A 13,627-nucleotide genomic window follows, 5' to 3' on the forward strand; every position below is an offset into this window, starting at 1 on the left:
CTGGACTCAGCAGCGCTGGGTTAAAGGTTGGACTCGACCTTAAATTTCATTTCCAGCTTAAATGATTCTATAATTCTATGATTTTAAAGTTAAAAAGAAGTTCCTTTTCCTTTCCTGGAAAACGAACCATGCCCCTAACACCACTACACCCCAAAATGTTGATACATTCACAACTGGAAATACCACCAAACACACACGAAACTGTGGTAGCAAAATTCTTTACTAATAAAATACCAAACATGGAACTGTTGGCTCAACACTCTCATGTTCTATGCAAATAATACAAACATTGGCACACATTTTAAATGGACATTGCATTGTCAGCCACACAAATCCATGGGGAGCAGCATTCCTGTCACACCCAGCACACCCCAGGAGCCCTTTTGTCCCTTTCCTCTTTGAAATAAGGCAAAACTTCCTTTGCAAAAATCCACCCTGTATTTTCACAAGTGCCTGGGAGGGTTGTGCCTCCTCAATAAGTCTGAGTCAGAGGAGCTGAGAGACCAAATCCTTCATGCATAGGTCTGAAAATCCAAATTTGAACTGAGAACGCGTTAGTTGATGAATTTGGGTTGTGAAAAAAAAAAAGTATTAATTTTTCTGCATCCAAAAACTGATCTTGGAAGAAATGGAATGTGCTGAAATGCAACCAACTCTTGATTTCTGTACTTCTCCCTACTTGGAAGCAGTGGAGTAACTTTTAGATGGCCTTTTCAAAGCTATTAATTAAAAAAAAAAAAAAGATTAATTAACTTCTAACCCAGAATGCATAGAAATATTGGGATAGTGCTCAACTTCTGCAGACAGACTGCCCTCAAATTGCCTGAATTCTTTTATCAGCCTTTACAAAATTTAAAAAAATAAGTATATGCACACTGCATTACTGTGTTTACAGCTCTACTTATATTTCTGATTGTTTTGTGATGGTCATTCATGGGAAAATGCATCTAATTTTTCAAAAGGCCAATAATACTGTTTAGTTTGTTTTAAAATTCATAATCTGAGGCCTCAGCTGCAAAAGCTAATTTAATTTAGCTGATACATATAAACTCACTAGCACAGCACTTTTGTTTAAATAAATGGATTTGCCTTGCATGCAATCATCTGCTTTTTCTTAAATCACATTTTCCAGTGGGGTAACTCTATGTTTTAAGTAATTAATTATTTAATTAATATGTTCTTATTCAAAGCAGCCTAGGGAGCAGGGTTTAGTCTGGAGAAAAGGAGGCTCGGGGAATATTTCCTTGCTCTCCACAACTCCCTGCCAGAAGAGTGTGGTGAGATGGGGATTGGTCTCTTCTTCCAATAAAAAACAACAGGGCAAGGAGAAATGGCTTCAAGTTGCACCAGGGGAGGTTTAAATTGCATTTGTTAAAAAATTCTTCACAGAAAGGATGGTCAAACAGAGGAACAGGCTGCTCAAGGAAGTGGTGGGATCACTGTCCATGGAAGTGTTCAAAAAATGTGTGGATGTGGTGCTTAGGGACACTTTTTGGGGTTAAGGGATGGACTCAGTAAAAACTTGCAGTTCTTTTCCAACCTAAACAAATCTATGATTCTGTGAATAAAAAAAAAAACAGTTTGTAATTTACACCAAGAAAATCATTACATTGAGGAACTGCTGTGCAGCAACTGAAAGCATTCACCTGGGGAAGCCACTTTGCAAAGAGGAGAGGAGCAGGCTCCCCAAATCCCTGACATTGCAACCTGGACTCATCTGCTCCTCTGCAGAGCTTCTGCAGTGACAAATTAAATGCTCGTGGGCAGTCGTTGGAGACTCATATGGGGGCAAAACTTTCTGGAGACATGTTGTAGAGGTCACTTGGAATGACAAGCACATCTCCCTGGAATTGCTGGTGGTTTCTTAGGCCATGCCTGAGGACTTTGTTCCCCATGGCACATAGAGATGGATTTCACAGAACCACAGAATGGTTGGGTTTGGGGGGACCCTTGAAGAACATCCATTGCCACAGACAGGGACATCTTCCACTAGGTTTTAGCTCCAAAAATGCAGAGGTTGAGTGTGCAGAAGTGACTGCCTGAGAGCAGTTAGCTGCAGGATTCAAGTCATGGGGAATGCTCCTGCACTCAGATAAAAGCCACAAGAGGTCGAGCAGGACTTGGACCTCAAGGGTGACTTTTTTTTATGCTGATGCAAAGCCACAAACTGCTGGCACCAGACACAGAGGTGGAAGTGAGACCTACAATTGCCTGCAGCATGATTTCATTATTAAATTATTAGTTATTACTGTATTAGTACCTCTGAGAACAAGAAGAGAACATCAGGCTGATAATGCTGTCCCAGATCACAGACCTCTGCCCCTCACGACAGGAATGACCAGAAAACATTCCTTTCTCCTCACCATTTTTCCAGAAATTAAAGAAATAACCATTTTGCACCTTGGGCACAAGAGCAACGAGTGACACAAGATATTTATGGATATTACATGGAAAGAATAGTGATTAAAAAGATGTTGGCTTGGCTTTATCAGTCGACCCATCACACCTTCTGAAGGCAGCAAAAGCATTCAGAAAATAGCTGTAAGTAAATTGAGCTATTTTCTAAATAAAACATTATAAGTTTATTATAGAAGCTTAAAATGAAGAAGGCCATTCTTCTGTCAAACAAATGAACATTGTTTTTTTCATCATCAGTGGTCAAATATAAGTGCATGATCTCAGGTTGCATCAGAGGAAAATAAATAATATTTTATGATCATTATTAAATACGTCTCAGGATTTTCCTGCTGAAAATATTTATCCTGCTCTTCAGACACAGGCAAGTAAAATGAGATACTTGGGAAATCCTCACCAAGAAGGGGAGGGAAGGAGGGAAGGAAGGAAGGAGGGAAGGAGGGAAGGAAGGAAGGAAGGAAGGAAGGAAGGAAGGAAGGAAGGAAGGAAGGAAGGAAGGAAGGAAGGAGGGAAGGAAGGAAGGAAGGAAGGAAGGAGGGAAGGAAGGAGGGAAGGAAGGAAGGAAGGAAGGAAGGAAGGAAGGAAGGAAGGAAGGAAGGAAGGAAGGAAAAGAAAAAGAATCTCTCTTTACAATAAAAAGAAAAGAATCAATAAAAATAAGTAACACCAAAATAATAAAATCTATTTTCCTGTCTTTCTTCCAAGCTTTTACCATGCTGGGTGTCAGATCCCCTCAGCTTCTCTTGGGAACAGCTCCACTTTCACTGCTTTTTGGAAAAAAACACTTCACACAGACATTGCAGGCATTCCATGCTGATAACACTGACCTTGCCTGTGCCTGCAGGAAAATCAAACAGGAGCATTGCATAAGGAGGATTTCTGAGCTCCCTTGTCCCTCCTCAGAGCCTTGAAGGATTTTTCAGCATCTGCTGCAAAGACCTCACTCCTTATCTCTGAAACTTAGAACCATCCCAGAGATTTCATGAGTCTTTGCTTGGGAATGAAATAAGAAATAGAGCTCCCAGCCTGAATGGTTACTTGAGCACATTTTCCCAGTAGGTCTTATTCAAAAGAGAAAAATCCTCCTGTCTTCTCCCTCACACACCCAGTTTCTCTCTGGAAAAAAAAAGTCTAAATCGCCGTAAGTGACTCTAGTTTAGCCTTGGCAAACCATTCACAGTAGCTGTCAGGCAATCAAAGTGAGACACAAATATCAAGGATGTCTCCAGAAGAGCAGGACACCCTCCACTGGCTCCACCACGGGTTATTTTCAGGAGGAAGCACACACAAGGAAACAGCTGCAGCAGCTTTTACACATCCACCAGGTGACCTGCAGTGCCCAAGTTTGTCCTGAGAGCATTGGATGGCAAATTCCACCATCTCTGCAAAAAAAAAACTTGGCGTAGACTGAAGGAGGGATCTGTGCCAGGATGCAGCTCAGCCCACACAGAGCTGGCTGCAAGGGCAGGGCTGCAGCTTCCTATGCCAGGAGGGAGCATCCTGACAGCCACAAAAATCATTCCTTAAAGAACCTGCACAGATGGGTGCAGTAATTTATCAAGGGGCGACCAGGAAGATGGTGCAGATTTGATTCTCTGAACAAAAGTATTTTGATTTTTTGTTTGGCACAGCAGAAATGTTCCCAGGTCTCTGCCTCCCTGGCAGCAGGATTTAGAGGGTGGGTTAGCAGGCCTGAATGTTTCAGGCAAAGAAAAATCATAATTATTGTAACTTGTGCAGAGAAGGGATGCACAGAGGTGGGAGTGGATGAGAGAGAAGGAGGTTTGCATGTTCTTGGGCAGAAATAGGGAATTTTTTCACAGAGAGGGTGGTTTAGCACTGGAAGGGGCTGCCCAGAGAGGTGTTCAAGGAATAACAGGACTTGGCACTCAGTGTCCTGGTTTAGTTGACAAGGGGGTGTTTAGTCAAAGGTTTGACTCAATGATCTTGGAGGTCTTTTCCAACCTAAACAGTTCTGTGATTCTCTGATTAAAATAACATTTCAAAGTCGTTAATGTGATGGAGCTGGAGTCAATTGGGAGTTTGCTGGAGTGGGGAGCAGCCCTGTAAAAGCAGAGAATTTCAGTTTTTTCAGTGGAGCAGGGCAGGTGCTAGAGCACTCCTCCTTGAGTTCCTGCCACCAAGTGGTTCCAGTAGCTCAGCTGCTCGGGTGGTTTTATTCCATGGCACGTCACGATTTTCCTAAAGCGAGGAACAGAAAACCTGATCCTTTCTGGGAAAAACGTCTGCTCCGAGTGAAGCTCCTCCAGCCGAATTTTTAATTTGTCAAGGCACAGTCCTATGAACACATCCTCCAGTTTAATGAATGGAACACTCTCAGAAATGTTATAGATCTGGCTGGCTACATCACTGGATAAAACATACCCAGTCCCAGAACAAAAGGGTGGGTAAGTCTTTCCTGGATACTCTTCCCTACTCACATACCACTTACTCCCTCTTGTCCTGATGGGGTACTCGTGCAGTTTTAAAAAGCCTGTGAAGAATCCAGCAGTCTTCTTTTTCCTCAGGAGCAGCTCAGTGAGGTAAAAGACATTGACAAACACGTCGGTGTCGGTTTTCATGGCAAAGCTGGACTGGGAACAAAACCTGTGAATCCACTCGATTCCCATCATGGTCTTCAGGGTCAGGTTGTAATAGGTGTCAGTAAAGTTCTTCTGGATGATGTCTCTGTACCTCTGGCTCTCAGCAGTGATGCCAGCCTGCTGGCTGGCATTCCCAGGGCTCCCCAGGAGGAAAAACGTCACCAGGCGCTTCCCTGCCACTGTCCTCTCCTTGCCCCAGGTGTGCCTGATGGCCATCCTGGCATCCACCTGCTGGAACGAGGATGCCACAAGCAGGACGAGGAAAGGAGGGTTCTCGAGGCAGTCAACATCTGGGAGCTGTGAGAAGTTCCCTTTGAGCCTCCTGAAGGTCTCCATGGGGAAGGTGTAGCCCTGGCTGCTCTCACAGGACATGCAGAATTGGGTCCAGCTGTAGAAAACCCAGAGGCTGGCACTGCTGAGCCCCACCAGGCAGAAAAACAGCCTGAACTTTCTGGAATCTGTCTGAAAGGAACAAGAAGGAGCAGCACATCCATAAAAATAATCTCTTCTTCCTCTCAGCACTCCACTCCCAAGTCCCTGCCCAGGGATTTGAAGCCAGGTCAGCTCTAATAGGAAGCTGTCTGTTTGAGGGCACTCACCCACGTGCATTTCTCCTCCTGTCACCCCCACGAGATGTTCTGCTGGCAGATTCACACTTGGGCTTAACTTGAATCTGCCCTCCAAGCCAGTGTGTCCTCAGAAATCCACTGACACCAGGTTACCCAGGCTGATGCTTCAAACCTCCTCCCCATTTTCAGCATCCTACAAATCAAGTTTAGACCCATCATGGCCAGAGGAGGAGATTTATGTCTTCATTTCAGAGGGCAGAGAATATCAATGATAGGGTTTTTTTGGTTTATTTTTTTTGTTGTTGTTTTTTTGTTTGGTTGGTTTTGGTTTGGTTTGTTTTTTTTTTTTTGTTTTTTTGGGTTTTGTTTGTTTGTTTGTTTTGGGTTTTTTGGGTTTTTTTTTTTGTTTTATTTCTTTGTTTTTGTTGTTTTTTGTTTTGTTTTTTGTTTTTTTAATTTTTTTTTTAATACCGTGTTTCTCCATTTGTGCCTGTGTCCCAGAGCCAGCAGGTGTCCAATGGGCACACCCAGCCAGGTTCCTCTCATCTTCATCCCCTTTTTGTCCTGTGGGGCTCTTGCATCAACCCAGAAACAGCTCCTGATCCTTTTGCTGGAGGAGCCATGAGTCACATTTTTGAAGTTGGGTCAGCTGCTCTGAATAAAAAAGAAAAGAACCAAAACAGCAGTGGGTCAAATTATTTGGATGTTTCAGCTTGTGCAGAGTTTGAGTGACTCATTAGGACATGCTGAGGGGAGAAGGGGCTTGTCTTATTCCCCTCTCCTTTTTAGTGAGAAAGATCCAAACAATAACAACAACAATGGTCACTCATTTAACCTTGTAAGAGATTAATGATCTGGACATCTGGTTATAAATCTAATAGATATTTTAAGTGAGAGGAAAAATATCAAAGCAAACCCCAAACACTTACAGTGCCAAAAATATTACACATCTCCATAAATTAAGCTGGTGAGAGGAGTTTAAGGCTTGAATAAGCCACAGACTCTCCTACTGCTATTTTAGAGCACTAGGATGGGACATTTTTTACCAGGGGGAAGGGCACCCTTTCCACCTTCCCCCTTCTTAAAAAAGAATTGTATCTTGCTGCCCAACTGAAGACACAGCAAACCAAGTTAGCCATGCCCAGAGCTGCAGATTTCATGGAAATTTGATCTCGGTCTTCTGACCAGGAATATTCAGTGTAGACACCCCCAAACTCACCTTAGTGCCTTTTTTTTGCTCAAATCCCTCTTTCCAGGCAATCAAAGGTTTTGCATTGCAGAATTTAAGCTCATTTGAAATTCCAGCCAGGTGTCCCTGGAACCTAATCCAGCTCATTTTACCCCCAAGAACAGTCCCATTGACTTCAGTGGGAGTTCTCAAAAGCCTGAAACAAGTAGAACTGGAGTCTTGGTTTACTGGAATTGCTCCCACCGTGAAGTGTGTTTTTACAATGATTCACTAATGAATTTTGAAAATATTTCAGAAGTTCATATTTATTCTGGCACTTATATTTAAATACACTTTATCCTTAAATAGAGTATTCCTCAGATGTGATTTTTTTTTTTTGTATTTGTAGCTCACAGTAGTACTTCACAATTGCTTTAGTTAAATACGTATGTAAAATTATGTGAGATCATACATATTATATGTATATGCAAAAGATTAAACAAAAATCTGCTCTGCATCTGTCCTCACATTCTTCAGTGGCCTGGGAGGAAGCACATCAATATCCTGAATTGTGTTTTCAGGACAGGATATTGTTTTGAGGTTGACAGTGGAGATGTACAAGAAGTTTGTTTCTGTCACCAGCTCACAGAAGACTCTTTGAGAGTCTGATATTTCTCTGTTACAGAAATATCAGAACATGTCCAAACCAAACATTGGACTAAGAAAATAATGGAGACCAACATTCTATTAAAACCCATTAAAACCTTCCCACAAAATCCAAGTGCAAGGTACCATAACACACATCCATTTTACAGGATTTCACTAGAATCAGACTAATGGAACGTGACCATTCTTTGCTTTCTGTTTCCAGCATTGGTAACAGGCCTAAAATAAACTTTTGAAAGGTCCTTGTTTTGCACAGCTGGGTGAGCAGCCTTTACCATTTCTCCCACCTTTACCATTCTGCCTTCCCAAGACCAAATTGCTTTGCCCTTTCAGGCCATGTGTGAAGGAGCACAGCTGGCAAACACACACACAAACAAACATACACACACATAAACACACAAACACACGCATAAACACAAAAACACACACAGCTAGGCGAGGCAAATGTTTGCAAATGCATGCATATTGTAAACAGTATTTTAGAAGTTTTGCAAGTGGCACACACGGCCATGTATCCTCTCCCAGCAGGTCCCAGTGCAGGGATCAAGGGGTGGGAAGTGGCCTCAAGAAGAAGAACCACAGAACCATGGAATGGTTTGGGTTGAAAAGGACCTTAAAGATCCTTAAAGATCATCCAGTGCCACCCCTGCCATGGCAGGGACATCTCCCACTGTTCCAGGCTGCTCCCAGCCCCAGTGTCCAACCTGGCATTCACTGGGAGAACTCCAAGGGGAAAAGGTGACAAGACACAAGCTGCTTCCTCTTGCCAAGGCCATTTTTCTTCAAAACCCATCCATTCAATCCTTGTTTTCAGATGAACATGGAGAATTCTGGACACTAAAATTATTTTATATTAACACAGGCAGGGCAGATCCTTGGAGCACCGAAGTTTCTGTATCAGAGAACTAAATCACCCCAGTATTGTCTCCTTACCCCTGAGATGCTGAGCCCCCCTCTCACCCCCATTTTGCATCAAAACAAATCTTCCTGGTTCTACATAATAAAAAATGCATGGCATCCTACTTGATTTTTCTCTGTGATCTCAGTCAGAAATCATAGTTTTTAATTATCTCAAATATTTTTCCATCTCCTGTTCTTCTAACTGCAAAATATTTTATGAAAGGCATTGCCAGAAAATTGCCTGTTTCATGTCCTAGAGACTTTTCTTGAACTGACTGGCACTTCATGGGTCTCTGCAGCTGAGGCTTGCATGGAATCCTGGCACCAAACCATGTGGGATTTCAGCCTCTTCTCACACTCACCTGAAATGAAAACATAAAAAAAGACCCTGCTCTCTCCCAGCAGCTTAAGGAGAGATGAAATTTTTTATTCTCCTTCTTATTTATCAAATCCCTCATTTTTCTTGAGACTGTCTCTTTTAGGCAAGTCACATTACTTCATTTTTTGGCACAAGATGTCCCAACAATTCTCACATTGAACACAAACAAGTAAAAACTCTACAATGCCACAAATGCATTTTGTAGCAGTCCCCAGTTTGGTAGCCATGAGTTAAGCCAACCTCTTCAAAGAGTATTCTTCTTTCTGCCACTCTTCTATTGCTTTTTCTATGGATTTTTGTCTGCAGGGCTCCAAACTCATCCCTGATGTAAGTGCAACATTCTTATCCTATAATAGCACATTTTTCCTTAAGGCCATGTGGTTCTGTGGGGCCTCATTCCTACCAACATTCCTTGAGAACACATCCAGCAATTAGCTACATTTAATATTTTAGCTACTTTAAATTTTCATAGGAATTTTCATGACTAATCCCTCCGCGAAACTCTAAAAATGGCTTTTTTTTTTTGGCAAACCAAGATTTTAGTGAACCATTAAGAGACATCTTACAGATATAAGCAATACTTTAGTTGCAAGTATTCGGTTTCAGTTGCAAACTTCATTTTTTCCTCATATTTTGTACTGGTTGGGGATAATAATTTAATTTTAATAGTATAATTCATTCTTCTGCCTGGCTTGTGACCATGATGGAGTGTGTAAATCCCACTGGATTCCCAAGGCCTTGCTGACTTATCCCACTATTCCTGCTGCAAAACGAGACCCTCTGCCTGATGACATTCCTAGGGGAACCCCAAAGCATGGAAATATTTGATTTAGAAATATTTTCACTACTTCTTTTGCCATGTTGGTGCATGGTGTTGGAAATACTTCAGACTGCCCAGAAAAGTGATCCGCTAAAAAATTATTTACATCTCTCTTTGCATGGAAATTCTGTAAAGTCAATTTGCCAATAATCTCTAGGAGAAATACTACCTTTGATAGCCTCTATCACTAATTTATTCTCTCAGAAGCTGTTACTTGTCCAGCAGGGGTGACTGCCCATCCACCTGCGTGAAATTTAGAATACAATGCTTTGTTTAACTGACAGATTTTTGTGCTGTATTCTGATTTAATATCTGACTCTGCAGCTCCATAGCTGGGACTGCTCACAAACACCTGGGCCAGCCTTGGCGTGAGGGAATAATTCAAAAGATTTCACAGGACCTAGGAAGCCCAAAGCTGGAGACCTCATTAGTGCTTTTGAAGTTGTTTGAAAGTAGCCCCAGTATCATCAGGCCATATAATAAAGTCTTTATGGGCACTCCATAAAAATGATGGACCAATAGTCCAAAATTCATTTAAATCTGTTATAGTGAACCATTCCAAATTTATTTGTTTATTTGTTTACTTTTTTCGTTGTGTGGTTATGATTGTTTGGGGTAACTGAGCAATTTTTGGGTTAGTTAGCAATTTTATTAATTGCTCTTGAGTCTTGTACTTACTGATAATCTTTATTATTAACGTTTTTGGCTGGCAAAATTGGAGTTCACCAACAACCTGTACCTTAAAATTTTCTCAATAATAGGTAATGAGCCTCTTCAATGTTTTAATTTTAGAGGATATTGGTTTTGTCTTAACAGGCCTGTGTCTGATTTAATTTGATTCTCACAGGTTCTGCTCTTTTTGATTTTCCAGGAATCTCCCTGGCCCACACAATGGGGATTACTGCATACTTCATTTTCTTTAGGATAGGTTCAGGTTTGGAAGTCAGTGTAATATAAAAATTGAAGTCTACATGTATTTAGACTCAGGGATTTTAATTTAAAAGGAATATCTCCTTCCTGAAACTTGATTTTTGCACTCAATTTTCCCAGTAAGTTTTTCCCAAATAACAGTTTTGGAGAGTTCAGCAGGTACAAAAATTGATGGGTTATTTATAATTTTCCTAGTTTGAACTTCACTGGTTTGAAAAAGGGGTTTGAAAAAGTTCACAAGTTCTAGTGGCACCAACAATTGTGACTGAGGCATCACTAAAGTTCCCTTGCAGGGTATTTAATACTGAATAATTGGTTCCTGTGCCTACTAAAAATTCCAGGTTTTCATTCCTTAGTGTGGCTGTTACCAGAGGCTCTGCTGTTGCCATGAGAGGGTTTGGAGGAGTCCTGGGTTTTACTTGAGGATACTCCCACTTTCAATATTTATTTTTTTTTTGTAACATATGTATTGATTAGTTCCCAGTCTTCCTAATGAAGATTGAGGAACTGAACCCCTTGCCCTGTTACAAGACTCCTCCCTGGGGCTAAGAATTTTTGGCTGTTTTCTTTTATATTTGCTGTTTAGTTTTTTCCTGTTGTTTTGTTTTTGGTTTTTTTCTTTTTTTGGGTTTGCACATTTTGATACACTGCCCATGCAACATCAAGTAATTTGCCTGTATTAAAACCATCCACTTCTTGGATTTTTGGTAGTTTTATTCTGATATCATCTGAGGATTGTCCTATGAAAACAGGAGCCAGGTGATTTTTACCTTCCTCACAAACATTTTCTTATCTTTATTTCTCTCCTATCTATGCCTGCAGCTGGTCTTTTCAGCTTTCTATGTACAGGACTTTACAGCTAAGTCTTAAACTTTCTTTTTTCATTGACAATCTAAATGCTGGTAGCTGTTCCACCAAAACATCAGAAAACCAGGTTTCAAAATCTCTGTTGTAAAATACCAGAATGCTAAGTCCTAAAATACCAAAGTAACACATATTTAAAATATTCAAATACTAAGTTCCAAAATACTAAGATAACCCAGTTTCAAAATATTAGAATACCAAGGTCCAAAATACTAAAATAATTCTGCTTCAAAATACCAAGACATCAAGCTACAAAATAGCAAAGTAACCCAACTTTGATACTAAATTCTAAAGATATTAAATTCTAAAATACCCAATTCCAAAATACCAGTTTTCAGGTCTCTTATATGGACAGGATTCCCAAAACTCAAGAGAATGCCTTAATGTCACAAAGGGATCCTACCTGTGTCCCAGATGAATCTGGGGGAATCTGTGATTTTCTCCAGGAAAGTCCTGGTGCCATGCCAGCAAAAAAAAATTCTGGAGCCTCAGGAGAGACCAGGAAGCTGTCCCGTGTAGGTTCACCAGAAATTACACCAAAGTTGGTGGGAATAAACAACTTTTCTAACTTTCTTTCTGTTGCTTCTTTTGACATAATTTGCCAAACCCCACTGGAGGCCTCTTTATCTGTTTCTCCACTGGTCTCAGACACATTTATCATCCTCTGGGCACGCCTTGACATTGGTTTATCTTTTATTTTTCCTTTTTTTCTTTTTTTTTTTTTTTTGCCAGTTAGTCTTTAAGTTCTATTCAGCAGCTTCATGGGAGCTGAAAATGTTTGTTATTTATTATGTTATTTATCTCTGTTATTTATCATTGGGACCCTATGAAGAAGGTGGCCAAGCTCTGGGATCCAAATCCCAAACTGCAATATTCTCTATTTTGCAAGTCCCTGTTCCCACCAGTAGCACAAACCCCCTCCTACCAAAATCCTACCAAAATCCTGCCATGGGCAGCAGGTTGGCTTTGGGGGTCACACCACTGACTCTGCTACAACTCCTTTGTGTTTCCCAGACACCAAGCCATGGTAACTCCTGTGCCAAAGCCTAATTACTGCATCAAAATTAACCTGACATCTCCTTCAGGTCTGTTAATGAGTGTAATTATCTGAACAGCACTGAGGGATCAGGGCTGTGTGCCATGTGGTTCAGGGAATGCAGCCTGGTCTGAGGCAGAGACAGGGAAGTAGATCTGCAGTCCCCCTGAGGAACAGGTTCAAAATATCAATTTCAAGAAGTACACTTTTCTTAACTTTTCTGGGTCAAAGCTCTGGTCGGGTTCAGTGGATGGCTGGTGATGTTCTGCACTGAGGTCGCACACATCAACCAGGGAAAAACCCAAACCACGAATTATCCAAGTGCTTTGGACCACCTGCAAAAGCCCCTGCTCTGTAAAAAAAGACTCAAACAGCTGCAGCCCCAAAATCAGAGGCACGATTTAAGAGTGAGTGTGCCCAGGAGCTCCAGCCTCAAATCCTGCACAGTTAAAGTCAGCAGTGTTATTCCCATTTGCTTTTCCTAATCACAGTGTAACATATGCCCTGGTATAAGGACTAGCAAAAGCTGCTAACTCCCGATTTTCCTTGGAATTAAGCCCCTAAATTGTTTTTTCATAAGCTCAGCATGACACAGGGAAGAATTAAGCACATGTAGATAATAAGAAAATGTCAAGAACAGCAGGAAACATTGTTTTTTTCCCTAAATGCACCCGTTTCAGAGGAGCAGGGGCCAGTCTGGAGCTCTCCAAAATGACATCTCTGGTGATGCCATGGGTTCAGCAGTGGCTGGGTCACCAGTTTTATGTATTAACAGTGTGCTCAACCAAACTGGCAGGCAAAAAGGCTGGAAACACACACACAAACACACACACAAAAAAAAAAAAAAAAAAAAAAAAGAAGTGCAGGACAAGGGAAAAACTTTTTTTGCTGTCCTTCCTGAACCTTTTTCCCTCTGATATCCCTCCCACCTCTCAGGATGGTGTCTCCTTGTCAGACAAGACAGGGCAAGGCACTGTTCCTCTCCTCCACACACACCAGTTTCTATCACTTCAGCACTGAGTTGCTGGGCTCATTATTTATGGCCAGATCATAGCTCCTTTTTTTCCTTTCTTTTTTTTTCCCCCTTTCTTTTTTTCCCCTTTTTTCCTTTCTTCTTTTCCTTTCTCTTTTTTTTCCTTCCCCCCCCTCATTTTTTTTCTGTTTATTTGGTTGGTTTTTTTCTTTGTTTGTTTGCTTTGTTTTGGTTTTGTTTTCATTTTGATTATTTTGATCCCTTTGGTTTTTCTTTCATTTTTTCTTTTCTGTGGTGGGAGGGG

At 41.2% G+C, this 13,627-nt stretch overlaps 1 protein-coding gene across 2 annotated transcripts; it reads right to left on the bottom strand.

The window, feature by feature from the left end:
• Positions 1-202: 202 nt before the first annotated feature.
• B3GALT5 (beta-1,3-galactosyltransferase 5) lies at positions 203-12,259 on the bottom strand. Of its 2 annotated transcripts, XM_062488184.1 has the most exons (4): positions 11,718-12,259; positions 8,126-8,258; positions 6,059-6,241; positions 203-5,480 (listed from the first exon to the last, which is right to left on the bottom strand). In XM_062488184.1, the coding sequence occupies exons 3-4, from the start codon at positions 6,137-6,139 to the stop codon at positions 4,527-4,529; spliced, it is 1,035 nt and encodes a 344-aa protein (XP_062344168.1). In that variant the 5' UTR covers positions 6,140-6,241; positions 8,126-8,258; positions 11,718-12,259; the 3' UTR covers positions 203-4,526. The 2 variants fall into 2 exon arrangements, with proteins under 2 accessions (XP_062344168.1, XP_062344167.1); XM_062488183.1 differs by lacking the exon at positions 8,126-8,258 and having other exon boundaries at positions 11,718-12,258.
• Between the last annotated feature and the right edge of the window lie 1,368 nt (positions 12,260-13,627).

Source organism: Cinclus cinclus, chromosome 2 (genome assembly GCF_963662255.1).
Source record: "Cinclus cinclus chromosome 2, bCinCin1.1, whole genome shotgun sequence".
Classification (NCBI taxonomy): domain Eukaryota; kingdom Metazoa; phylum Chordata; class Aves; order Passeriformes; family Cinclidae; genus Cinclus; species Cinclus cinclus.

What these genes read in the sequence shown, in the direction of transcription:
- B3GALT5 (XM_062488184.1), bottom strand. Translation starts at nt 6,139, where the DNA reads ATGAAGATGAGAGGAACCTGGCTGGGTGTGCCCATTGGACACCTGCTG. An exon ending in GGCACAAATGGAGAAACACG is followed by an intron (nt 5,481 to 6,058) that starts GTATTAAAAAAA and finishes TGTTCCTTTCAG; the next exon opens with ACAGATTCCAGAAAGTTCAG.